Raw genomic sequence first — 26,188 nt, 5'->3', positions numbered from 1 at the left:
CTTAGAACAGTATTGGCTTAAATAGTCCTCTCACTCTTTTTATTGTGTTGTGAGTCGAAAGTTTCAATAAACTTTTGGCATGCTCTGGAACTATAGACATGAGCTTTAAGCATACTTTGTGTCTCAGATCATTTATCAAACCTGTTAGTTTGCCATAATTGATGCTGCTGTCTGCTTCTGATCAAGGAATAGTTTTGGAAACTTGGCAAAGAGTAGGTCTGTAGCTGTTTCACAGTCATTAATATCAGGTATTAGGTCTAGTTCAGGCATGTGAACATCACTGAATCTCTCTTGAGTTTTTTGGAGAAAACAATAATGAAGTTAACAGTTTTATGCACTTACGCTGGATTGATGTCACCTGCAGGAGAGACCAGATGTCAGGTGGTACCTTAGCTGGCACAAAGTTAGAGTTGCATAGACAGACAATACTGGATGTAGCATAAAGCCTGTCTATACAAAGTTAATCCATCATCATCTTCAGAACAAATTTGAACCAGCAGAGTAGGTTCATGCCAAATCAATACCTTTTCCATCATGCGTTTGCACTATTTCTGATCTGGTACTAGAAGTCTTAAAGCTAGTCTTACTGTATGATAGATCTGAGCAGTTTGTAATGGATTATATACAGAATGGCAAATAAAGTTCTTCTTGATTAGTTTAGTTTCCATATCATTCACAATCATTGTCTCTTCATCCCTTATCACAGGATAGCTCACAGATAAGAGTGTATTCTGCTTCATACTCAGCTCCAAATCTCTCAAGAAAAGGGTGTGATTCACAGCTGGAGAAGCACCGAACTGGACTGCTGGAGTAGTGCGTTATCTCTTGGCAATAACTGAAAAATTCTGCATTATGATGCAAAACTACTTCTTACTGCCTCACTCCATGCCCATCCTCCAGTCTCTTTCTCTTTCTGAAATATATATGTCCAGTCTGAAGCCAGGATTTCCTGGTAGTACTTTGTTCAGATCATCCATCAATAAAGCAGATGCACAGCTGCCAGTTCTGTTAGGTCAGATTGTACAATACCTCTATTTTTCCAGAGACTGGCAGATTTTAAGGCGTGAAAAAGAGACAGCAGGTAGGGGCATGGTCATTGCTGATAAGACACAAGTGAGCACAGTAAGTCAGAAATAAAATACACGTTTGATCCAGAACAGGCAATCAATTGTATAAGTTACTCATTAATAGGCTCGCAGCTTGCAGATGCTTTTGAACGTCACACAGAAAGTCCACGCTATACAGTTGGGTTTAGTGTTTCTTTCTGGACATCAGTATTGGTTTTTTCCAGTTTGTCTCTAAAGGTCGATCACTGTCTACAAACTAGTAGTGAATTGTGCACAGTCGGTCCAAAATACTAAAGCTTATCTCAAATTGCATCCTTGTTTGTGGTGGAATGGGACATGTTATAGACCAACTATAATGTAAACAGTAATTCTGTGGATACAATTGCGAGTGCGTCTAATTCAGAGATCATCTTATGTGACCCAGGCAGAGAAATATCAAGTCTTGGTATTATTTAGCACAAATTGAGCATATTTCTACAAATATTTCCATTAATATCAAGGTGAAATAGATTACAAGCTTAAGTGAATGCTAACTGTCCTTATTTGTATAGCATGAATATCTGAAGAAAACCTCAGTTACTGTATGTATACCCTGCAAAAGCTTTTAAAAATAATTTTAGTGGCCTTTTCTCAGACTTTTAATGCAGATGGAAAGTTAAAAGCTAGATACCAGTAGGTCTATCAGAATTCACATTAATGGAGCAATTTCAAACCCTTGGTAATAACATTAGTCACGCAAAAATCTTGGTTAAGTCATTCCCCTGTAGGAAAAACAGACTGCAAAGGCACTCACTTAACATGACTTTGAGAGTTATGTGTACATTATAATGTAATCAGATTTATAGGATTAATTCTACCAAGCAGAACACAATAGTCACAAGTAACGTAAAGTGGAGGAAAAGGTTGCATGTGAAAACCTAGGACTCTTCAAACACCAAAGAATCTGTCAGACCAGTTGTAAATAGCCGAAAGCGAAAAATGAGACTAATCTCATACCAGTCTTTCTTGCCTGAAAATCATCAGGTCTACAAGGAGAGTTGAAAACTGGACGGACAACCAGGCTCAGTGAATGACAATCAGTGGTTCAGAGTCCACCTGGTGGTCAGTGGTGCTCCTCAGGGATTGGTATCAGAGGTAAATAATGTTTGTGTTAAAAACAGTAGGACAGAATGGACTCTCAACCATTTCACAAATAATACCAGAGTGGTCAACATGCTAGAGAGAATGGCTGCCACTCAGAGGAAGATTTGCATGCTGGAGAAATGGGCTGGTAGGATCCTTATGTAGTTTAACAATCCAGTGTTGGGCTCCTTATCACAAGACAGACATTTACAAACTGGAGCAAGTCCAATGGTAGAGCTATAAAAATGGTTTGGAGACTGGAGCAGCTAATGTAGAAGCAGCAGAGAAAGCTGGGCTTGTTCATTTTTCTTGGCTTGTTCAGCTGGGCTGAAGAAGAAAAAGCTAAGGCATGGATCTAATTACTGTCTTCCATTACCTAAGGGGTGGTTTTAGAGAAGTCAGGGACAGACTTTACGCAAAGGTGGCCGATGAAAATCTAGGAGGCAAAAGTCAAGAAAAATTACAGTTGAGAAAATTCCCGCTGATCATAAGAAAAAAAAAAATCACTGCGGGAGTAGTTAGCCACTGCAGCAAGCTGCCTGGAAAGCCTGTGGAATCCCAATCTCTCAAGATTTTCAGGTTTGTGAGGGCTCTGATCTAAGTTTGAAGTTAGCACTGCTTTGAGCAGCAGTTTGGAGAAAACAAACAAACAAACAAAAAAGAATGTCCCTTCCACTCTAAATTATTCTGTGTCTTTGGGACTAATGGAGGAAGCAAATTTTGACCAGGAATTGATGGGTAGAGCCAACCTAAGCAGACTGAGGAGATGGCTTTGTGCAGCTATATGACTTGTCAGTGTCATGTGTTGTTGGAGCATGTTTGTTCACTGGCCAGTGATAAAATTATGATGGTGAAACATGAGAAGAAAAGAAGCCTCTCAGAGGTAGAACTCCATTGATGTGGCACAGCACAAAAAGAGCAGCCCTAAGATCCACTTCCAAAAGCAAACACGAACCTGGTGCTGTTTGCAGAGAAACGATGGGGTATCCATCTTATAAATTACATAGCAAGTACAAGTGGAAAATCAGTCATGTTCTGCATCACTAAAGCTTCCAAGTAGTTTTCAAGGGTAGCCACTATCTTTTGTTTTATTTGCAAAGTAGATTATAAAGCCAGAAGGGATTTTTACAATCATTTAATCTGACCTCTTATTTAAAACATGCATAGCATTTTCTGTTTATATAGAGCATGTGTTTTAGAAGAGAGATCTCATTTTTCACTATAAAAACTTTTATTCTTAAAGAATCTAACACAACGCTCAGCAAATTGTGCCAAAGGTTAATGAACTTCACCGAACTTTATTTCTAGCTGAAAATTGCCTGGTTTTATCTTCCACTGGCAGGTTGATTTTATGCTTTACCCGCTACAATGACAAATTTCATAACAACTTCTGAAATTTCTGTTTTCCCTCTACGTATTTAGAGACCGTAACCAAGTTTGCTTTCTACCTTTTTACTCCAGGGTTTTTAAACTCTTATACCAAACATCACTTCCAGAGCTGGCAGTGCTCTGGGCGTCGTGGAGCCTGGTCGCTGCGGGAGAGCCCTCATGTGATAACTAGGATTTGGCAGGACAGCCCATCTGCAAAATGCTTTTGAATCACAGGTTGAGAAGGGCTCATTATGATAAACTAAAGATTCAGGCCTTTCAAAATGCTCATTCTGAAACAGCTTTTTCAGTCCATTATTTTGAATCTCCCCCCATTTTTCAACTTTCTTCATCGCAAGAAGGGATGAGCATGCTGTTTCACTGACAGTCTTGTAACAGGCCAAATACATTTAAAAATGCATTACACAATATCTGTTCAGGTTTGCTGCTGTCTGTTTTGGCTGGATTGGATTTGTTTGTGTGTTGGTTTTGGGTTTTTTTTTTAACAAAGAAGAGATTATCTGCGAATAATCTGTGGGGTTTTCATACTCTTTCAGTCCCACAGAGGAGTTCGGGTTAAAACCCTTTTAAGAATTGTTGCTTTCATGGACAGGCCTGCTGTCCCCACCTTAAGAGTATGGTTTGAATTCTTTGTTTCCAAACTTTTTGTTTGTCCACATAGTTTGCTTAATGCTGAGCTTATGAAGTGATCCATCTTGGTCTGTCTGTATTAGTAATTTCTCCTCTGTGATATTTGACATTTTTTCTGACTTCATATTGTTTACAGCTTGATCAATGATGGTTTTCTGTTTACAATTCTATTTTGAGATTCATCTATTGATTTTATATCCATTTAGTGAATGCCCATATAAGTTTTGCATTGTATGATCTCTTAATTAAAACTTCGCTTAATCGTTTATTCTTTTTTTTCTCAGCTAAATTAGAAAATACATTAAAATGCTGTGTTTGTTGAGATATGTTTTGAGTAAACACATGGATACTTATTTCTCAGATGATAACAGTAGCCCTAAAGAGAACTGACCACAGTTATCTTGTAAGGTAGATTAAGAAAAGATATAGTTGATGTAGAGGACGATGTAAAAATACTAAGTACAAGAGTATGCCCATATGATGGACTTTGTGCATAAAAGACATTCATTAATTGGAGAACAAGTATTTGCTGCACCTAGTTCAAAACATTCAAAACACTTCTCCCAGTATAAATTCCTTCCATAATGTGTGAATCAAGGGTCATCCAGTTTGTTCTCATTAGTATTGGTATTTGAAGAAAGCATTTCCATATCAAGTCATGGTCAGGATCAGGTCCAGAGACAATTGCCAGGTTCAGACAAAGACCAGCAATCATCAGGCAAGTCCATGGTGACAAGACACATCCAAGGTCAGGCCAGGAAGGCAGTCCATTGGGCCTGGGTCCAAATCCGAGGGGTGCGTGGCTGCAATGCAGCCGCAATGTCACTCAGGTGGAAACATGCTGGAGGGCATCATCCTCAAAGGAGCTCCCAAGGGAAGGAGGGAGCCTCCAGTGAGGCTTCTTGGCAGAGCTGTTTTAGGGGGAGTGTCTGCTGAAGATCCCTCCAGCTTTTTCTGGAGAAGCTTCAGAGTCAGCTGAGGCTTCTCAAAGAGCTGTCTTAGCAAGCTGACCTTGCAGGCAGGAAGGTAAACTCCTGGTCCTGGCAAAAGAAAACTGCATGCTAGAGCAAAAAGACTCCAAAGAATTGACCAAGGGAAAAACTGTTGATGTTATCTTCACAGATGTGTCATTCTGTCTCTAGAGTGTGGGTCTTAAACTCTATCGCACAAAGCAGGAGAAGTCATTCTTCGCATCAGTGCAGTAATGCAGGATTTTAAAATCAAACTTTGCAGCAGCCAGTGAAATTGGAGTTCTGTTTCTACTGTTAATACTGCAACCAGTACTTCATACACTTCATCAGCGTAATTCCTCTGCCCTGTGAGTATATAATGATAGTTAAAAAATGCCATTTCAACTCATTGAATAAGAGATTATCGTAATATCTTATTAGGTCTTCAATAAAGTGCGTCATTAGCCAATTTCTATTTTCCCGTAGAGAAATCTGAAACCCACGTGTGAGAATTAATGGGCTTGAATGGACTGATGCAACAAGCTTCAGCAAGGAAGAAAAGTGCCCTGAGCTCAGACTGTAGGAGGTGGTAGCTTGACAATGTAAAACACATCACCTAACCTTTGCAGTTGTCAGTCCCGATCAATATGTGTGTCTGTTTCCCAGAAATCAATAGAGACATGGTTCTTGCAGTAGCCATGACACCAAACCTGACCTAGAAGAGAAATCATCTAAATAGAAAAACACAACCCCATCATCAAATCTGATAAAAGATCAGCTAAAAAGCGCTCCGATTATTTTCGTTTCATATCCCAACATTGAATGCAAAGACGGTTTTCTCCAGATTAAGCTGGCGATAACACATCACACATCTGAATTCGATTACCCCTTTCCTGCTTGTCCCCTTTCACACAGAAATTTGCACTTGTTTAGACTTCTCTGTAGCAACGTCATCATTATTGATGTCTCACACAACTTCTAAAATCTGAGGGTACTAAGTGTACCCTTTAAAGGGTTATTCATACTTTTTTCTGATTTTTAATAAGAGGTTATAGCAGTCTTTAATGATTTACAGGTTAATCTCAAACAGCAAAAGCCTTGGGAAATTAAAGGGTTTGCACTGTAGAAACTTGAAAAGGATGAAAATTCATTCTGACGGGAGGACTTGTTTGGGAGCGTATACTTTTACACGTCCCATTTCTGTCTCAAATAGCCCTTGCTTAACAGATGGCTTGGTTTTGGACCTCCAGCTTTAATCTTTATTGGTCCCAAAATGATGGAGGTTTGTGCAGTGTAGCTTCTTTTATTTCAATTTGAATATGCTCGATAGTCAGCCTGCTGTAAGCCTCAGTGCTGAGGCTCATCTGGTCATTTTTTCCTCATTTGAAATCCATTGCTATTGTATGGAACACAGCACATTACAGGTCATAGTAATACATGTTTTGTGTCATTTTTATTTCCAAAGGATCGGATACCTTCCAGATTCGGAATGGTGGGCGGTTTGGGAGCAGTGCGGCTACCACGCAAACAGGCTAATGTCTGTATTCATATGTTAGCGCTAGTTGTGGCTTCAAAACTGTGCATGCATACTGTGTAATTTAACAAAAAAAAAAAAAAAAGAGACACATTTTCTGAGACAGTGTGATCTGCCATAGGAATATCAGTGTTATTATCAAGAATTCATGGTTCTCAATACAGCAGTGGAGGCACAATGGAAAGGAAGAAATAAAGCTGATTGTTTTGAGGCTCCTCAAGGGTCAGTGGGGAAAGAAAAACAACAGCAGCAGCAGCTGCTGCAGCACTCTCATCAACAAAAGAAAACCCTTGTGCTCCCCGAAACCAATTTCCAATTGTGCCACAGTCCATGTTCCATATGAAGTGCCAGATATTAGGTTCTCATGGGTGGGGAGAAGCCTGAAGTCCTTCTGGCTCTTGTAATGGCTTTTTTTTTTTCTTTCAACTTAAACTACTGCTGAGTTGTGCTTGGTGGCAGGGAGCAACAGTTTGAAAGGAGAAATGTTTGCGAGAGGTATGGGACCTCTGAAGAAAGACCGTTTGCAGATAAAGCTTTCACCAGTTCTGCTCGCCCAGAGCGTAGCTTAATTTACCTTGGGATCTTGTTAGTTTTAGTTCATTTGTTAGCAAAATAATGGCATCAACTCTTAAGGAGTTGTTGTATTTAGTTCCATGTAGGCTGATATTACTGAAAATCAGATAAAATGGACCACCAAGATACTCTATGCTGAATCACATCAGTACACATGAAAAAGTTATCTGTTTTTTTCTCCGTATAGATTAAAGGTACTCCTATGTGGGTGTGCAAAGCAAGATCCCAATAATTGTTCAGATATTTTAAATGTATTTAAGGAATGTTTTGATTGTCTTCATTATATATTAACAACAAGGGAATTAATCTAAAAATGTGATCGCAGCATGTGATTCTGTGATACCAGTATCGTTGACTGAACTTTTTACAGAAATTATTTTTGCATTTGCTGTGTTTCCACATAACATATTGAATGCCAGCTTTAATGACCCTCTCTTTGCACTCAGTCTGGTATAATAATTTGAGTTTGATTTTACACTCCCCTATAAATCATGCTGCTAAAGGAGTAATCATTGTTGTGCTAATAACCACCATTTCTGAAATATTTCCAATGGATCTCTGCTGTAAGGTGAGGCTTTTGCTCCAGAAAACTTCAAAATACATCCCCTTACTTTTGAAATATCATCAGCAGGTTTCTGGGCTTTCTAATGTCCTTTTTAAAAAGTTAAATAATTCAGGATCTTTAACTGCGTTAACCTGCAAAGTGTCACTTGTAACGGGTACGCATATGTGCGTACGCTGTTTACCTCTCCATCCAGCTTGGGTAGAGATAACTTTGTCAACGGATCACAAAAAGGCAGTCCTCCCTTTAGTATAATCATGGAATCCTTTGATTTATTGTTTGTACGTTCTTTGCAAGACCATGACATGGAAATTTGCATTTTATCATGGCCTGGCTGGAGAAACTTCAGGGTGAGTTGTCAGCTCGTATCAAGACTTTCCCAGCTTTGCTGTTGCTGGCACCTGAGCTTCCTGGGGCAGTGCTACACGTGAAAAGCCAATTCATACTGCAATTACACTTTCTAACTGTGATTTAGACATCCTGTATGTCCTCCTGCCAGAACAAACACCATAAGCCCATTGTTTCAACACACATAGTTAAATTGTAGTGAACTTTTTTTATAGTATACTTATGTATGTAAATGTTGTTTTCATCCCTCGAATGATGTTTTATTCCTTAAAAGTACTTACTTTTCTTTTTCCCCTTAGCATTCCTTTAAGCAAAGACACTGTTCTTTGGCCTTAAATGATCCAGTGAATTTATAGTACACAATTAATTGCAACACCAGCAAGTCTGGTGCACTATGTTGTTAAGGATAGTAGGGACTGTGGTGATTTTATAATGAATTCACTTCAAAACCCAGCAAATAGTAGCATACAAGGACATCTGACAGCTGCTTTCCCCAGCTAAACCTCACCACTGAGACTTGATTCCAAGAAAAATAACAAGTCAGGCTTGGTTAGTAGTGCTGCAGCTTGGAATATGAGTCTTGACAAGGGGAAAAATCATTTGTGCTGTACTAGCTTTTCACGAGTTGGGGTGAAGAGCAAATCTGTCCAATGGCAAAATAAAGCTGTCAGACAGCTTTTTCATAAGATGCCACTGGACAATATGACAGTTCTTCCTCCTCTTTTTTATAGGTTGCTAATCCTGAAAGAAAATTCATCTTTGCCTACATTTTTGTGGATCCAGGCAATGAAATTTTAGGAAGCAGTTGTGATACTAGACCAAAAATACAGACTACTACTCAATAACCATGAGTACCCCTGTTGTCTTACTGGAAAGATGCTTTAACCAAATGTCTGGTATCTAGGCTAACATTCTGTATATGCTGCTTTATATTTTGAAATTGATATTTACATATACAAAATATGTTCTCTGAAAAATAAGCAGGCAAATATATGGGCACATGAGAACACTCTGATGCACTGAAGAACACCGCAGTGGCCATCAGCGTGAGGCACGAGTGCCAGCAAGCAGGCACTAATTTTGTTTCTCAAGCACTTGAGTAGGTTTCCTTCTTCTCTGTCTTTACTGCACATAGATAAGAATATTTAGGCTCTTCTCAGTTAGGCCAGCCTTTATGTACCAAAACATAATTGAAGCCTAAGAAAGAAGTATGGTGAGGACCCATCTCAGGACTTTTCCGTTTCTGGGTATGTGGGAAAGCCAGGGCTCCTGGCTGGGCATCTGAACATCCGATTCTAGTTCCTGATACTGAAGTTCATGGAAGTTCTAGTTTGGGTTATGGAGATGGTTATCCTTTCCTCCACTGCAAAAAGCACTACTTTATGGCTGTGGAGGAAAAGGACAGCAATTAACTCCTAGGTCCTCTTAAGAAAACAGTGAATAGAGTTAATAGAATGTGTTTTATTAACTTAATGAGATTTGGATCAAAATTAATTGAAAATGTTCATTTGAATATTTCAAGGTAAAATCATCAGCACTATTTTGAATGCTTTTTACAAGTATTTTCCAATATTTATCTCAATTTCCTATTAAAATCTTCACATTTTTCATTTATAGATTACTTTTGAAGTATGACATAATTCTGAATATCTTAAAAAGGAAAAAAAGTTTAAGTATTGTTGCTTTAAAATGCCTTGGCCATGAATTTAGACATCAAATCATATGAATTGTTATATTAAGAAGCAGGCTGAGAAATTATATATTTCAGGGTTCTGTTTCTGAGCAGACTTTAAGTCTTAAATTTTCACACAGTTTACACAGCTTTTGCAAATAAATAGTACTGTCAGATAGACCAACTGCCTCAGCGAGCTTATAAAGAAAACGAATGCTTCAGGCTAGTCATAGTAAAAGAAAAAAAGAAAAAAAAATTATTGGATACTCACACCGTGAAAAGAACTAAACCAGACACAAATACCTACAGAATGAAAGTTATCACAAATAACAACCTAAAAGTTTGAGGTCATATTTCCATTAAACTAACAAGCAGCATTGTTAATATTTTTCCATTTCCATATTTCCATTAAACTAACAAGCAGCATAAATTAGGTAGTCCTAGTTTTCTGATGTGGCCAAGGGTTCTTTTTCATTGTTTTCCTTTTGTTGGTTTGGTTTTGAATCTCTGTTTTCTGCCCTAAGTTTCCCATGTGCTTAAATGCCCCATTTGTGTTGCCATGAGGGTTTGACTAATCTGTTAGTCATTAGTAGAATGATGACTGCTGATGTAATCTCTTTTCGTAAATACTAAGCAGTTGGCTGCAAAGAAAAGTGATTTGACAGTTAACAAAATGATAATAACAACATAAGAATGTACTTCACTTAAAAATGTCATATTAAATTCATGTGTATATGTTGCATAATGCAATAGAGAGAAAGTACTACTACTAAAAAAAGGAAAATTGAAAAAATATGAATTAAAAGAAAAACAATCTCAATACTATCACATATAGGTATTATATACAAATTGTCATTTTATCTTAAAAAGTTCTCTTAAGAAGTCACTTTCTACACAGGCACTTTCACTGAAACCTGGAAATGCGACCAGCTAGCCAAACTCCTTTCTCAGCTCTATCCTCTCAGTTTCAAATAATGCAGCCTTCTGGGTGATCACTTAAACTGACGCAGCATGCTCACAATCTGCCTGGGGTGCAAGCAGGAGCAGAATCTGCTTTACTGTTGAGCATCCTCAGTTAGGAGTTTCTGCTGTTGCCATGAAACTCCTCAGCAGCTGCAGGTTCAGTCCAGGCGGGCACTTCCAAGACACAAGGCAGGGGCAGCAAACCCGCAAAGTATCTAATCAGCTTCATATTGGTCCGAAGCATATACGTAATAATAAAGATGAGCAAAATAAAATCAGCACAAAACAAACTAGGTCAGCAAAACCTACCCAGCTTTGACACACTTAACTTTAAGCAACCTAAATTGGAACACGTAGATGTACTTAATGCATGAGTGACATCAAATCACATCTGCTTATTTTTTCCAAATCTTAAGTCTTCAAAAGCTGAGATAAATGGCTCACAGTGTTCATAAAAATTATTTGACCTGAGTGGAATAGATACTGCTGATGGTGTAAGGAAAAAAGATGGCAATAAGAAGCAAGGTGAAAGCCATGAAGTACACAGCCATATTAGCATGCTGAACTTCTCAAACAGCAACAAAACTATTCTTTCATTGCCTGTTTCTTCAATGCAATATCAGATAGAATTCCTGCACAGGCTTTAATGAACCGTGGCCTAAAATCAAGTTACCCTTGTGTGAGGCTAAAGGTACTGTATGGTATAGTGGAGCTTAATGCAAAATGCACGTGTAAAGAATATATTACATTCAAAAATAGAAGAATTATACCTGCCTTTCCACATGTGCAGATTGACTTTTTTTAAGTTTTGTCTTTAATTTCATCATCATCTATTATCCCTGGGAAACAGCTTTCATTTCTACCTATGATTAATTTAGGCTTCCAAAATTGTAGTACCTTTTTGAAATCTAACTTTGGGCCTCCTCTGCCAGTAACAAGAATGAGGCAATTAATTCAACCTGTGCTGGTTTAATCTGTTCTATTAACAAAGAAGTGAAGACATGAACAAAAGAATCTTTTCTGAAAATAGTAACAATTATACACATAGTGTGATTTCTGTTGACATTCCCTGGTATTTATTAGGGAATCTGTAATATTAATGGATAACTGGAATGGTTCCATTAAAAAAAGAAAAAATAAAGAAAACCAGTTCAATTCAAAGCTATCCAGTCCAGTAAATTAACACCTAATTGCTTGCAGGGGATCAGCTACTTGTAGTCATTAAAGATAGGCAGGGTCCCCAATGAGCTGTTTTTACCGGTCTTGTTTTTCAGAGGTTCTGAGCCATTGGCTTCAGTTTGACAGTGTTCCTTGCCTTTCTTTATAAACCATGCCTTTTGCTTTTAAGGACCAGATAGAGGCCAGGAAAATTTCCTGACAGGCAGAAGCAAGATATTGTTTATCCAGAGCAAGTTGTAGCTTGCTCTGATTCGCCACAGGAGTCTGCAGATGCAGATAGAATATACAGGTCCAGAAAGGAATTAAGTAAATTAATGGGCAGCGGATCTATAAACAGACACTAACAGGAATATGCAGAAATATATGCTCTAGCATCCTCAATGCAGTGAGTTGATGCTGAGGGAGTACAAAAATAATCAACCACAAGTAAATGCCAAACTTGGATCTTTTCTCTAAGTATTGCCTCCCATTGTCCCTGTCCGGCACAGAACTCCAGGGGAGACGGGACATCGTCTTAGCAGTGCTGCCAATATTAATTTCTGTTGCTATTCTTCCCAACATAAAGTGCTAGGAATGGGAAGGAGCTGGGAGAGAGAACCAAGGGAAGAGCCTTGGATAGTCACCGCTGTTGCTCCTTAGTTTCCAGAAGCTGGAAAAGGTGCATAGGAGTAATTGCTGGACTGGAGAACAGCCTCCTCCCTCCTCACTTCCAGTCTTCCTTCAGTAGCCATGGGAGTCAGCCAGGCTTTGCAGAGCCTTGTTGCAAAAAGTGCTGTCTTTTAATGAAGGAAGAATGAAGGGACTGGAAGTAGGTTTACTACGGGGAGGAGATGGTGAATGAAATTTAGCATTTAGTGTCTCCAAGTGGTTTACAAATAAGAAATACGGTCATCAGCCCTCTGAAGGCTGTACTGTGAATGGAGCCTACTGAATGCAGAGCGCCATGGAGCATCTGTCCACTTCATTCCGTTCCCTAATCTGAGTTCTCTCGGTATTGTGGCTTCAGTTACTGGTACTGAACAGCTTTGAAACAACAGCCCTAAAATGTTGAAAGTAACGCCATTTTTGTTAATCACTTGCATTTAAAAATAACAAAACCAATTGGTTTTATTAAATGCTCAGAATATAAAGTGTGCTTTCAAAAGTTATGCATTTTGAGACTGTGGCTACATTAGAAATAAATATATTATTGACTGTTATGAGTTCTGTTCATACTACATTAACTTTTGTTTGGTATGTTTTTATGTTAAATGAAGTGTTTCATACAATGATACTTTTATGAGACGAAAAAGGAATCACTTTTTTATGACACTGTAAGATCTGTAAGAATACAAAGAAGTTTCCTTAGTCCTTTACATTTTTCTGAATATTCTGTGATAGAAAACACTGATGACCAGATTCTTTACATACTTTTATTTAATAACTGCAAATCTGAGCTAACATTGTACATGGATTTAAACAAGAACTCGTATTTTGCATTAATTTTAATTAATTTAATTAAGTCCAGCACTGCAAAGCCATTGCAACCACTGTTGACTGTATGGCATGCGAATGTTAAAGGCTTTTGTGTGTGTGTGTGAGCGAGAGATCTGAATTGCTAAAAATAGAGTTTGAATCTGATGTTCCAACCATACTGCTATGGCCACATGCCCCATTGAAATAAGATCAACCATTTTGCCCTTAGAAGACTGTTCTCACACCACAACTATTAATTTTGTCTGTAAGGTAAGTGAACCTCCTAAAAGCTGGATGTCTTTGCCCATTTTCTTGGTATCCATCTCTTACTCTGATACCATCATTACTTTTCTGCTAAGGGACTGAGTAAGTGGCTTCGTTTGCAAGTGGCTTCTTTTCAAGAAGGGAAATGGAAAGGCATCCTGGTCATAACTTAGTACACATAAACTTAAACACTTCCTACAGCAGTCCTCAAAGGAGAGCTGTTCTGTGCCCAAAGAGCAGTTCTGCATCAAGACTTGATTCGTAACAAAATCCCAAGGCAGGCAGAGAATCCCTCCTGCTCCTTCTTCTCATGATGATATATATCCACAAAAGCCTGGGGTAAAAAAGCAGTCAATGACAACCATAAAAAGCTATCCCATGACTCAAAATTTGTTCCTATGGTAAGAAATGATAACTTCAAAAACAGAAGAAATATCTTCTGGTGTTACTTGTCATTCCAATACAATGGAAAACTTTTATATATAATCTTTTCCCTCTACTGTTTTTTGTCCTTAAACTGAATTTATATACTTTTAATGCCATAAGGCCAATAGTATTGATATTTTAGCAGAATAATCACATTTTATAAAATAGTCTGATGCTTAGAATTATATCTATTAATGACCAGTCTTCATGTTGGAGTGCAGTGCTACTTCTACTTGGATCAGCCCTTTCCAACAGCTATCAAAGCAGGAAAAATAAGCAAAGGGCTCTGAAGCAGAAGGACTCACATCCTCAAAAGGAGAATATAGAGCTAAAAACAGGGTGAAATGTGAGAGGGGAAGAGTGATCTTATTTCTACATACTTTTCTTACCTGCATGATACATCCTTCTCCCTTTGATCCTTTCTTTTCTATTGTTCTTTTAATCTCTCCAGTGCAGGGTTTTACTATGTTTTATGCCCAGTCATAGTGGTGTCTGCAATATATCTGCACAGCATTCCTGTTTTGGAGCTTATGAACTCTAGACAAAATGCCACTCTTCTTTTTCTTGGCTGACACAAAGCAGGATGGCCACAGAAGGCTGTGCTCGTTTGGCTGGCCCATGGGACACAACGGTGTCTCCCAACCTTTTCTTTTTTTTATTATTAACCATACACTATCAAGGAGCTCCAGAGCCTCTTGTATGGACCACTGTGGTGCAGGGTGGTCTGGTGTGAGACTCATCCTACTCCAGCCCGTGAAGTTATGTCCTAATGGAAGGTCTGGTCCACTGCATGGCAGCCAGCTAATGAGAGCTGTCCACTAAGAGCCCTCTGGCACAGTATGCTGGGCGATTACAGACTGTTGGTGGTGTGCAGAAGGGTGGTACTGGAATTACGGGTTGTGTGGATGGCTAGCAGAATATGCGCTGAATGCAACCCCCCTAAAATCGTATGTTCCCTACTTGACCTTTCTGGAAATTTAATCATGCGTGTTCCTGTCTTCCTAAATTCCTTTGTGTTGCTAAGCCTGCAGGTAGGTCTTTTCTTCAGAATGAAGAAGCATGCGTCCAAATGCGGCCAGATCGCTAGCGAGAGTATATGCGCACTGAAAACAATACAAGTGAAAAATGCCTCTGTCTACACTAGAATACATTCTGGGTTTAGAACTGTATGCCATTTGTCAGTTAAATGAGTTAAAACATATGCCCTGTTTGCGTCTGTCATAGTGGTCTGTGACACCCATCACTGTAGTCTGTAATTCTGCTATCACTTTCATCTGCTTTAATCATTTCCACCCGTTTCTGAATTTTTAATCCTCTTTTTGGCAATGCTACATAATTTATTTTCTTCTGGTGCTTTAATTAGCAATTTTGCTTCCCGGTGAAGTGCTTGCTGACTGAATCGTGCAATCCTTCGCTTGACAGGAAGGGTGTAAACGAAGAGAATTTTGACTGACAGTCAAAACTACAGCATTTCCACTACAGCATAAAAACTAACTTCAAAGATGGGAGGAAAAAACAATACAACAGGAGCTTCAAATATCATTAACGCTGCAGTTGGATCCTGTATCAATAAAAGTGATTCTGTCATTCACTGTGGAAAGACAATGTTTACCCTTACATGCTTATTAGATAACCTTTTGGAAGCCGGGGCTATGTACCCTCAGATCCAATAGATTGTATTGCAGGCTGGAAGTGCTGCTGCAGCATTCACACAGCGCGCTCTTCTAACTCACAGCACTTAGTTCCATGACAATCAAGTCACAGAAGCTAAAATGACCAATTTAGAGTCTAGAATCGAGTCACGCTATCACCATGCCCGTTGCATTAGCACGAGAGCTGGATGGTCGTCATATTGTGCAGCGTAGTAACATCTAATAAAAACCTTTGGCTGCCACAAATTTTTCAGATCACTGTATTTTCAATAGTGTTATTTTATATCACTGTTAACAATTCAAAAGCATTGACCAAAGCAAGTGTTTTCAGAGAGCTGTGTCTTTTTGGGTTTTGGTGCTTTTTTAACACGTTTGCAGATATTTGGTAGCTCTCTCCTTCTCTGGAATTCAAGTTTCTTTAGAGTTCTGTGTGAATTAATTTCAACATATGTCTGGGATAAGCATATTTATGGTCTAGATGGTCAAATCTAATTGTGAAATAGCTGTTTTTAGAGTTATGGATGTATTTTTTTGGAGGTGTACAAGTGAGATGCACAAACAGGAAATTATGAAAAGTAGAATATCTATTATGTAGGATTTTACTTATAAATTTATTAATAGGTGAATTCCATGTAAATAGCTTCATTTGGTTTAATGAGAAAATACCAATGGCAGATTAGATGAGGGAAAAAGACATTTTAAAGAAACGTGTTTATAGGCTGTTCATTCACATTTTCTAAATGTGAAAAATCACTAAGATAAATACAATGAGATTGAGTTATTCACATGGGTTTGAAGTTAAGTGTCTTGATGAACTGGAGGAATAAAAAGAAACTTTTCAGTAAGAGCGTTTTTTCAAATTAGAAATTAAAGTAGAGGGGGGGTATTTATTTATGTACATATAAGAGGCTTAGTTAGCCCAAAAGCATTAGAAATAAAATTAGAGCAGTATATAAAAGTATCAAGTTACAGATCCAATGCCAAGAAATATGATTATATCAAAGTTCAGATCACCTTTGCTCAAGTATTAAATAATAAAAAGAAAATTATAGAGTTTTTAAAAATGTTTAAGATACTTTTGGAGTTTGATAATATCTCTTTACGCTTTGCTTTGGACCAGCTGGAGAGGGCATGACGAACATGTTTGTTTTCCAGAGAAGACAGATTAATTTCCAATTAAAAGCTGTTATTAGGAAAAAAAAAAAAAAAAAAGACAGAGCAAATTAATACATCTTTCTGTGCAACATTTGTGGTCAAATATTGAATAATCCATCTGATACCTTACTATATGAATTTGAAATTAATTGAAAATAATTATGGAACCTGCCCACATATTTTCATTATATAAGCTGAGAACAATTAAAAAGCTAAACAAAGAGCCTACAAGATAAAAAATATTTAATTAATTCCAACCTTTATAAATTGCATGAATACAGAAAAGAAAATGTGTTTTGTTTACCTTGCAAGGTCCTTTGAATTGCTCAATAATAATTAATGTATTCATTTGCCAGAAATGTGGGATGGCCGTCCAGTTGTGTGTTGTTAACATCTGCATGCTAAACATCTGAACTCAATTAACGCATTATGGAGCTCTAGCTGTTTCATGCCTCATAACCTTGCACTTTTATTTCTTTCAGAAGGGAATCCATATACCTGGTGGGTTGGAAAAGCCAATGAGAAGCACTACTATTGGGGCGGATCAGGACCTGGCATTCAGAAATGTGCCTGCGGCATCGAACGCAACTGTACTGATCCCAAGTACTACTGCAACTGTGATGCTGATTATAAGCAATGGTGAGTGGTTTACAAGAAGGTAGGGCGAGAATGACCAGAATCTCTTAACTTTTACAATACTGCCATTATTTTGAAAGCTAAAATTGCAAAGTCAAGTCCTAGTGGGAAAGGGCAGCATTTTGGCTGCCTGTGCAACTTCGTCTCCATCATATTCAGTTATATTACAATACAGTGTTTACATTTTATCTCTGCAGCTTCATTTTTTTTCCCCAAAATTTCTCCTTTTTGGAGTACTATTGCTGCATTTGCCTGTAGAATGTGAGAGAGATGAGTTGAAATCACTTATCTGGTGACTCCAACCCTCATTATCCATCTTTCATGAGAAAAATATGTTAAAAACTAGGCTTAAAGAGTATTATGGAATAAGGCTCTGTATTTCAGAGGAAGCTATTGCGCTTTGCATGAGATAATTAAATATTCATTGGCCTGTTGGTTGAGAATACAAACCTATAGCCCATTTGGAATGAGACAGTGAGAATTGGTTCTAGTTTCTTCTCTAATAAATAGTTATTGATTCATCTCAGGTGGAACAATTTTAACAGAGGGACTGAGGAAGTCCTACCCCAGAGTATTTTGCAGCCTGGTAACAGGGGCAGTCTGCTGTGAGGTAATTGATGTGGGTTTAAATCCCTTCAGGCAGAAAAGAGAATTAAACCTGCATCTCTCATATTCCCCATAAACACTCTAAAAATGAAGCTGCTACGTAAAGCTCATCATCATTTTGTGTGAGACCCTCTCTGTGCTCTTAGAATGCTTCATTTGTAAGCTTTAACTGTTTATATCTCTTATCACGACAGGCAACATCATATTTTACGTAGTATGCAATGTTCAGTGACCAGTTGAACCATACTTTAATGAACACTTTTCCCATTAATAGCAACCTGTTGGTAATTGAATCAATACTGGCTCATAAACCATTTTGTGTTAATTGAGAAATTAATACAGCTGTTAATGAATATAGAGTTACAGAACTCTAATGGTATGTCAGGGATTTAAAAAAAAAAAAAAAAGAAAAGAAAAAAAAAAAGCAGGGAGAATCACAGAACCAGAAAATCACAGAATAGTTAAGGTTGGAAGGGACCTCAGAGTTCATGTAGTCCAAACTCCCTGATCAAGCAGGGCCACCTAAAGCCAGTTTCCCAGGACCGCGTCTAGACAGCTTTTGAATATCTCCAAGGATGGAGACTCTGTAGCTTCCCTCGGCAACCTGTGCCAGTGCTTGTTCACCCTCATAGTAAAGAAATGTTTCCTGATTCTCAGAGAGAACCTCCTTTGTTTCAGTTTGTGCCCATTGTCTCTGGTCCTGGTACTGGGCACCACTGAAAAGAGCCTGGCTCTGTCCTCTTTGCACCCTCCCTTCAGGTATTTATACATATTCTTGAGATCCCTCTGAGCCTTCTCTTCTCCAGGCTGGACAGTCCCAGCTCTCTCAGCTTCTCTTCATAGGAGAGACACTCCAGCCCCTTAATCATCTTAGTGGCTCTTCAGTGGACTCTCTCCAGTAATTCCATCTCTCTACTGTATTGGAGAGCCCAGAACTGAACACAGCACTCCAGGTGTGCCCTCACCAGTGCATACTAGAGAGGAAGGATCACCTCCCTCGACCTGCTGGCAATACTTTGCCTAACGCAACTCAGGATGCCAGTAGCCTTCTTGGCCACAAGGGTGAATCGGTGGCTCATGTTCAACTTGGCATCTATCAGGACCCCCAGGGACTTTTCTGTCGAGTTGCTTCCCAGCTGGGTGGCCCCCAGCATATACTGGTGCATGGAGCTGTTTTTCCCCAGGTGCAAGACTTTAAACTTTTCCCTGTTAAACGTCATGATATTTCTTTGAGCCCATTTCTCCAGCTTGTCAAGGTCCCTCTGGGTGGCAGCACAGCCCTCTGGCACATCAGCTACTCCTCTCAGTTTGGGTTCACCTGCAAGAAAGAGGTATGAAAAATACAAAATTAAGTAATAAAGGAAATCTTCCAGGCCCTGCAAAAACGATAGGTTAGGATGTGGGAAATCAAACATTGACACAGACATCGCCACCCTAAGCTTTGATATTGTTAGGATAGTATGCTGTTAGCTCTGACATGGGGTGAACTATAGAACACCACAATGATAGAGAAGTCAATATTAGAGACAGAGGAATCAGACGTGGTGCCAAACTTCAGAGCTGGAATTACACAGAGAGTGAAGAATATAAAGTCAGAGGACTCTGGCTCAAACATAGGCACTAGAACAGTGTGGCAGGAGGGAGGTAGGTTTGGTTCTGTGACAAAATGGTACCCACAAAAGGAAGATATTGTATTAATAATTATGAAAATGGCAGAATTAGGAGCACTTACGGTTTTCGTTGCCTGAGGCACTAAATGTGTATCCATATGTTTTCTTTTACACTGAGGGAAATGCATGGGGGAAATAACATTGACTTTTGATCTCTTCTTGTGGCTTCTCTAAGAGTCACAGATGATAATTTAACAAGCAGTACACTCTATAATCCTTTTCTGTAACCTCTATGCCTCCTATGTGCACGGAGATTATATGGAATCTACTAATAAATAGATTAATATAAAAAACAGAATTTTTTAAAATCTAAGATAAGATTACTATCATAATAGATATACAACTGTTTACTCAACTTCAAACAAGAATACATTTATACAATATTTTTCTGGATATGTATCAGGGTTTTTTTCAGGAAAACTACCTTATAGTACAGGACAATTTATGAAAAATGCAACTGGATATTACATTTTAATCTGTGGTGTGTGTAAATCACAAGAAGAAATGAAAGGTTCATTATAGTCTTTAAGGACATTTTATTCTGGATTAATTTTTGCAGTTTAGTTTTGGCAGAACCTAGCCAATTCCAAAGTCATACCTTTTGGGGTTTGGAATTATTTTGAGAAGTTCTAGTTAGGAACTTTCTCTAGCAAGGTTGAACAATACCTAAAAAACAACTCCAGAGGTGAGGATGCCTCATTGACTTCAGTTATCAGGGGCAGAATGTTAACCAGGGCCTCCAGCACATCCAGGCTCAACTCCAGTGACAGCAAAACAGCTCATGGTTTGGACCACAGTATCTGCAACAGCACTTCTGGAAAATTTTCATGAGCAGGTAGCAATTGCCATTGCCAGTGGTAGCAGTGGGATCCCAGAAAGGGCAGAGGCCATTGAGAGGCTGAGAGAGGCATCCGGCTGCAGTGAAAGTATGCATCCATCACATCCATTCAAACCTTGCTTTTACATATACAACTTTACATACTCCAACTATTGCATAAACTACAGTATATCTTCTCATCCTTAAAGGTAAAAAAGTGCTATCGTATGAGTATTGGGAGCATTACTTTGGTACAGAGGGGAGCACGATGCAAGGATCCCCAAGCAAGGAGTGAGTGAGACAACTCTGGAACTAAAATCCAGGCATCGTGACATAGACACTAATAAGCCCTTGTAATAGAGTTACATAGATACTCCAGCACAGTGTGGAAATTACTATTAGTATAGGGATCTTTGCACCTTATGATGAGCATGCAGGTCTCAGCTCACAGACTGACAAAGCAGTTTGCCACAGCTGTCACCCTAGCTCATCAGCACAACTTAATTTAGAAGAACTTTCGGTCCCCTAAAACAGAAGAGCTTAGCAAATGCCACACTGGGGCTGAGAGACCAGGTGGGGCTTCTGCAGTAATTGTATATATTGGCCATAGCTGGAAGCACTGCATTTGATGTTGGTATGCCCACAATGATTTTCTGCTCTTGCCCAGACAATGTCAAAAAAGTTTATATCTGATATTTAATTTATTTTTGGGGGGGTGGAGGGTGTGGAGAGCGGGGAGACGCAGTGGGAAGAAGGCAGTAGCTAGAGCTACTATGGGAACAGAAGTCTGCTGAGTGGAAATTGTGGGAATGAAAGGTGAAGAGGAAGAGAGATTCAGCGCAGAAATTCAAATTTTGAAGTGCGGGGCACTCTTTTTAAAGGAGATTGGGGGACCACTGATGAGTAAGTCAGGCTGAATCAGAATGATGTAGGGTAAGTAGAATATTGTCCGCAATTTTTATTGTAGAAGTTAGAAATTGTGTTAGAAATGAAGAAAGGAATTGCAGTTTGATGAACGATCTTGTAGCAAAGGCAAGGGAATGCTCCCCTGGAGAACTGGGTTCTAACTCTGCCTCTGGAATCACATTTTTGTGTGATGCTTGCCAGGTCTCATAAGCTGTTTCTTCACAGAGCAGTCATTAGTTTGATTCTAATTTTCTGGGTACCTTACTGGAAACCCAGAGGTCCAGTTTGTGGAAATACCAAATGTTCACAAGTGCAACTGGAATAAGTGATCACTCTCTCTAAATGTATCTAATGCTGTCCTCCAAAACAAAACAACAACAAAAAAACAAACAAACAAACAAACAAACAAACAAACAAACACCAAAAACAATGCATGTAGGCATCTCAGATTGACCACTAAAAACGTATATGTGCTTTTAACCTTAACATCTTTCAGCCTTAACATCCAACCTGTAGAATGGAGATGACACCAGACACTCATCTCACAGAGGTACTGCAAAGATAGGTAGATTTATGAAGCAATCATCTGCTGTAGTAATGAGCACTATAGAAAATCCAATGAGAAAATGCAGTCTTTATAGAAAGATTTGAAATAAACATTAAGTGTAAAATGTGGCCCACATATTGAAGCATGAGAGTAAATTAGGATAATGAGCAGTGGTTTACTAAATGAGTATTGTATGCCTCCTGTCCTGAATAATGCTGGAGCTCTCTGGAAAAAACAATAATCAGTGACCAGTCAAGGACTGTATCATGGAGCTAGGTACAGTGGACAAATTAAAGCTTTTTAAGCAGCCTGAAATATTTGTTTTCCTAAATTTTGCATTTGATTCGATTTTTTTTAATAAGTATGTGAGTAATTTTGTGTAAGTACAGAACCAGCTGTGTTAATTACAGACTCAGTTACAATGTAATTTTTCCCACAGACTAGCTCACACCATAGGCTTGATATACCTTAAATCTGGATGGTTTTCCTATTGATACATTTTAAAAGATCACCACACAACTTTACACCTGTCTGTCTGAATAAAATAGAAAAAAGCATTTTGTGAGTTATAGAGCTATTTAGGGTGTGTCTAATGTGTTGATTATCAGGCCCAGATGGTAGATAAGCCAAATGGGAGATACTGGCAGGGAATACAAGATATGGAATGCAAATTTATGTGTATTTGCACACATCATCTAAAATAGAATCTGATTCTTAAGAGAATCCCATGTTGTTGCTGCAATGTAAATATTAAGTAATCATTTTTGTCATGAATGACAATTCATGTCATGAATGACAAAATGAAAAGCACAGGTGGGAAGAGCTTCACCCAGAGCAATCCTACCAAAATGAACTTTAGTCCCAAATTTTCCATGATTTGTGTCCAAAATGAAATTAATTCAGAGGTAAGTGGATCCAATTATAAAAAGATGTTAGTTTTGATTGCTGACAAAGATCATTTGTTAAGGAGCGCATGGTTGACATTCAAAGGCAGATTACCTCAACTTTGAGAGAATAAACTCTACTGAGGTTGCTGTTATTAGTAGCAAGAAATTCTCTGGGTCGCTGTTAAACAAAATCTTCTTCAAATGAGTAAATATAAATAAAATGTAAGGCTCTTTTTTTTTTTTTTTAAAAAAGAACACATTATTTTATTTGAATAAAAAAGTTATTATTACTATTTATGCACTTCCTTAAAACTTGTCTGGCATTGTAGAGATAGACCAACTGTACAAACACTGTACAAACTGTACAAAGTAGCAAATGTAAAGATCTGCAAAGCAATTTTGGTTCCTACTCTCCTTTGACTCTAAAGTCAGTTAAACACCCAGGTTGACCAAAGTTTCTACACCACAGGCTCCTTACTTTTTCTTATGTAACAGCCACAATATGTGAGAAGACATAATATGGTGCTGTGCGTGGATTTACTGGGAAAAGGTGGCATAAGAAACTTTTGCGTTTAGCACTTCCTGATAAGGATGCACGTCAAGTTACAAAGTAAGGCGCAGACTTCACTGTCAACTATTGATGTGACTGCTAATCTTTCAAGAACTATTTGGTGGCCCTAAAGATGATCAAAAGGGATTCAGGAGAATTTGAAGATAACAGTGGTTTGGACAAATGTAGGAAATGAGCAATGAAAAGAGAAGGTGGGACCCTCATTTTCCTGTTTACCTTCTGTCACAGTTTGGAAATTAAAGTTTCTTTCTGCAGAGCCTGCAAAATTACTTTATTTTTGTGAGGTGTTTTCCAGAACGCTCTGCAAGATTCATCGCCCATTCCCTTCACAACTCTTCCCATACAATGAGGGTTTCAGAAGAAAGTTTCAGGTCATGGGAAAAGATGATTAAACAGGGCTCAGATTGACATGATTGGTTTGAGTGACAGGAATATGGGTGGACATTGAAATGCCGTCCTGTGGCTGTGGCAATGACAGGTAGGTCATTTGTAGCCACCTTTAACGGGATATTAAAGACTCCTGGACATATTGGTAGACATCAAGGCTGAAGTATAGTATGTACTAATTCCTATTGAAATAATTGATATTTCTGTTCCTGACTCCCTTAGGCGCTTTTGAAAACCCATCTGTCCTTTAACCTTGTGTGCTCTCAGTAATGGAGCTGCTGATGCAGAGAGAACTAGCTAGTTACATGACACTGGCTTCTCCTGTCCTTCATTAGAAGCTGTTAATAATGTCTTTGGATATTTTTTTTACCATTACTTTCCCATCTAGGCAGCAACTGGATTTTCCACAGAGGTGTTAATGTGATCAGAAATGACTAGGCTATACATTCCCTGTGAAAAAAAAAGCAAAAGCAAAACCAAAACCAAAAACCAAACTGAGAACGTATCATTGGCTCTACTTGATTACATTTTGATTAAATTTATTTACTATTTATAGCATTAGGTAGAGAAATCTTAAAGAAGTAAGAGAGATCAAATATGAATATACCTAAAAGAACTTGAAGATCTATAGTAGTTGCAGTGAGGAACATGCATGATGTTAAATATATATATGAAAAATTTCCAATTTAACTCAACAGATTGACTGCAGACAAAAATTATTTATATAACATAGACATATGTTTAAACAGTACCTGGCAAAACAGACATTTTTGCTAAAAAACAGAGGTCTGTATTTAACAAGGAAACATACTGGTTTGTATTACATGAAACCAGAAAAGAAAGAAAAAAAAAAAAAGAACGGAAGATTGTCTAGTAAGATTCATGATGTCCTGATGTTTTGCTTAGCATCTGATGAAGACTATGAACCTCAATTTCCTAGAAATTGATGAAATTTTATAGAATTAGGCCGCACCACTTTGAAAACTGTAATTCAACATTTTTGCAGAGCTTAAAGAGCATCTTTGAAATGACAGATCAGAAAATACAATTAGCAATTGTGTTTTGTGTTGTAACTGTGTGCCGTAAGTACATCTGTCCACTGTATAAAAGTTGAATTTTCAAAACTTATTTTTTAGTTATACTTAAGGAATAAACTGGTTTTGTGGGCAAAGGAGGAACCTTAGCTGACAACTTGCTTTACTTCATACGGTTGTTTTTCTTGCACTCTTACAAATCCAGATAGCCTATTGTAGGTTTTTAGGGTTACCTTTCAGAGTTCCTCTGTACATTGACATTGGCACCTAGCGTTAAGGTAATTCCAGTCAATACAAATTTAGCACTATGACAGTATGGAATGGCACAGAATAAAAATCTGCATGAAGAGGAACACTAAAGACAGAAAGTCAAGCATTCAAACCTTAGAAACTGTTAGATTTAATACAACTAGTAGTACTTTTTTCCAAATGTTTGATAGATTTGAGTTGAAACTTTCAGCAACAGAAAAGTAGATAGCCAGAAGCCAGGAAGTTCATTCCTACTAGTTAAAGTTTGGCCATTAAAACTACTCTAGAAGGGAAAAAGGTCAAATGACTGGGTATTAGATAGGCTGCTGCCTGTTCTGCATTTCTCCGCTGTGTTCATCAGCTGTAACTGGTGTGCAATATTGAAAGAGAGTTTGCAAGCCAAAAAATGTGGAATCTTCCTGTTAAGTGAATTCTGTCCTCTTTTTTTATAACCTGTTCTATGTTTTCTTTCATAGAAACTATGTATACCTGGTGTTTGTCCATTATGCATTCCTCTTTTCTGCTTCTCCCACAAGAGAAGGCTGAATGCTTTTGTTACTGATAACAACAGATTAAGAGTTCGGGAGATGGAAATGGTAAAGTGGAGAGATGAACTCCATCCAGCACTTGGCCATGCTACAAATTGTCCTTTACTTCTGCCTCAGTACCATCATAGGACTCCAGCCGCAGGCCAGAGCTCTATTAGACAAGGTTGTCTACAAACACAAAAAGGCTGGTTTTTTCCTCACTGTTTGTACTGTCATAAATATGTACATAAGACTAATGTGAGTGATTTAAAAGCTAATTTGAGGGCAGGTGAAGGGCATAGCATTGCTTGCACGATAAATGTTGAGGCTACTGGTTTTATTACTTTACCTTTGACGGACAGTACCTGCTGCCCTGGAGTTATCCCTAAAGTTTGTGTTGTATTGCTAAT

The 26,188-nt window shown here is 38.3% G+C and overlaps 1 protein-coding gene across 1 annotated transcript in view; it reads left to right on the top strand.

Annotated features, from left to right (window-relative positions):
- Positions 1-26,188, top strand: part of CNTNAP2 (contactin associated protein 2) — a gene marked incomplete at both ends in the record, with an annotated part of 1,160,915 nt that overhangs the window by 932,354 nt on the left and 202,373 nt on the right. The window contains one exon of the mRNA XM_082479539.1: positions 17,424-17,580. Within this exon, the coding sequence (XP_082335665.1) occupies positions 17,424-17,580 (157 nt within the window). The remainder of the gene's footprint in view (positions 1-17,423; positions 17,581-26,188) is intronic.

The sequence above is a fragment of the Vanellus vanellus genome (genome assembly GCF_965231255.1).
Source record: "Vanellus vanellus genome assembly, chromosome: 2".
Classification (NCBI taxonomy): Eukaryota; Metazoa; Chordata; class Aves; order Charadriiformes; family Charadriidae; genus Vanellus; species Vanellus vanellus.
This window is presented reverse-complemented; position numbering and strand designations above follow the sequence as displayed.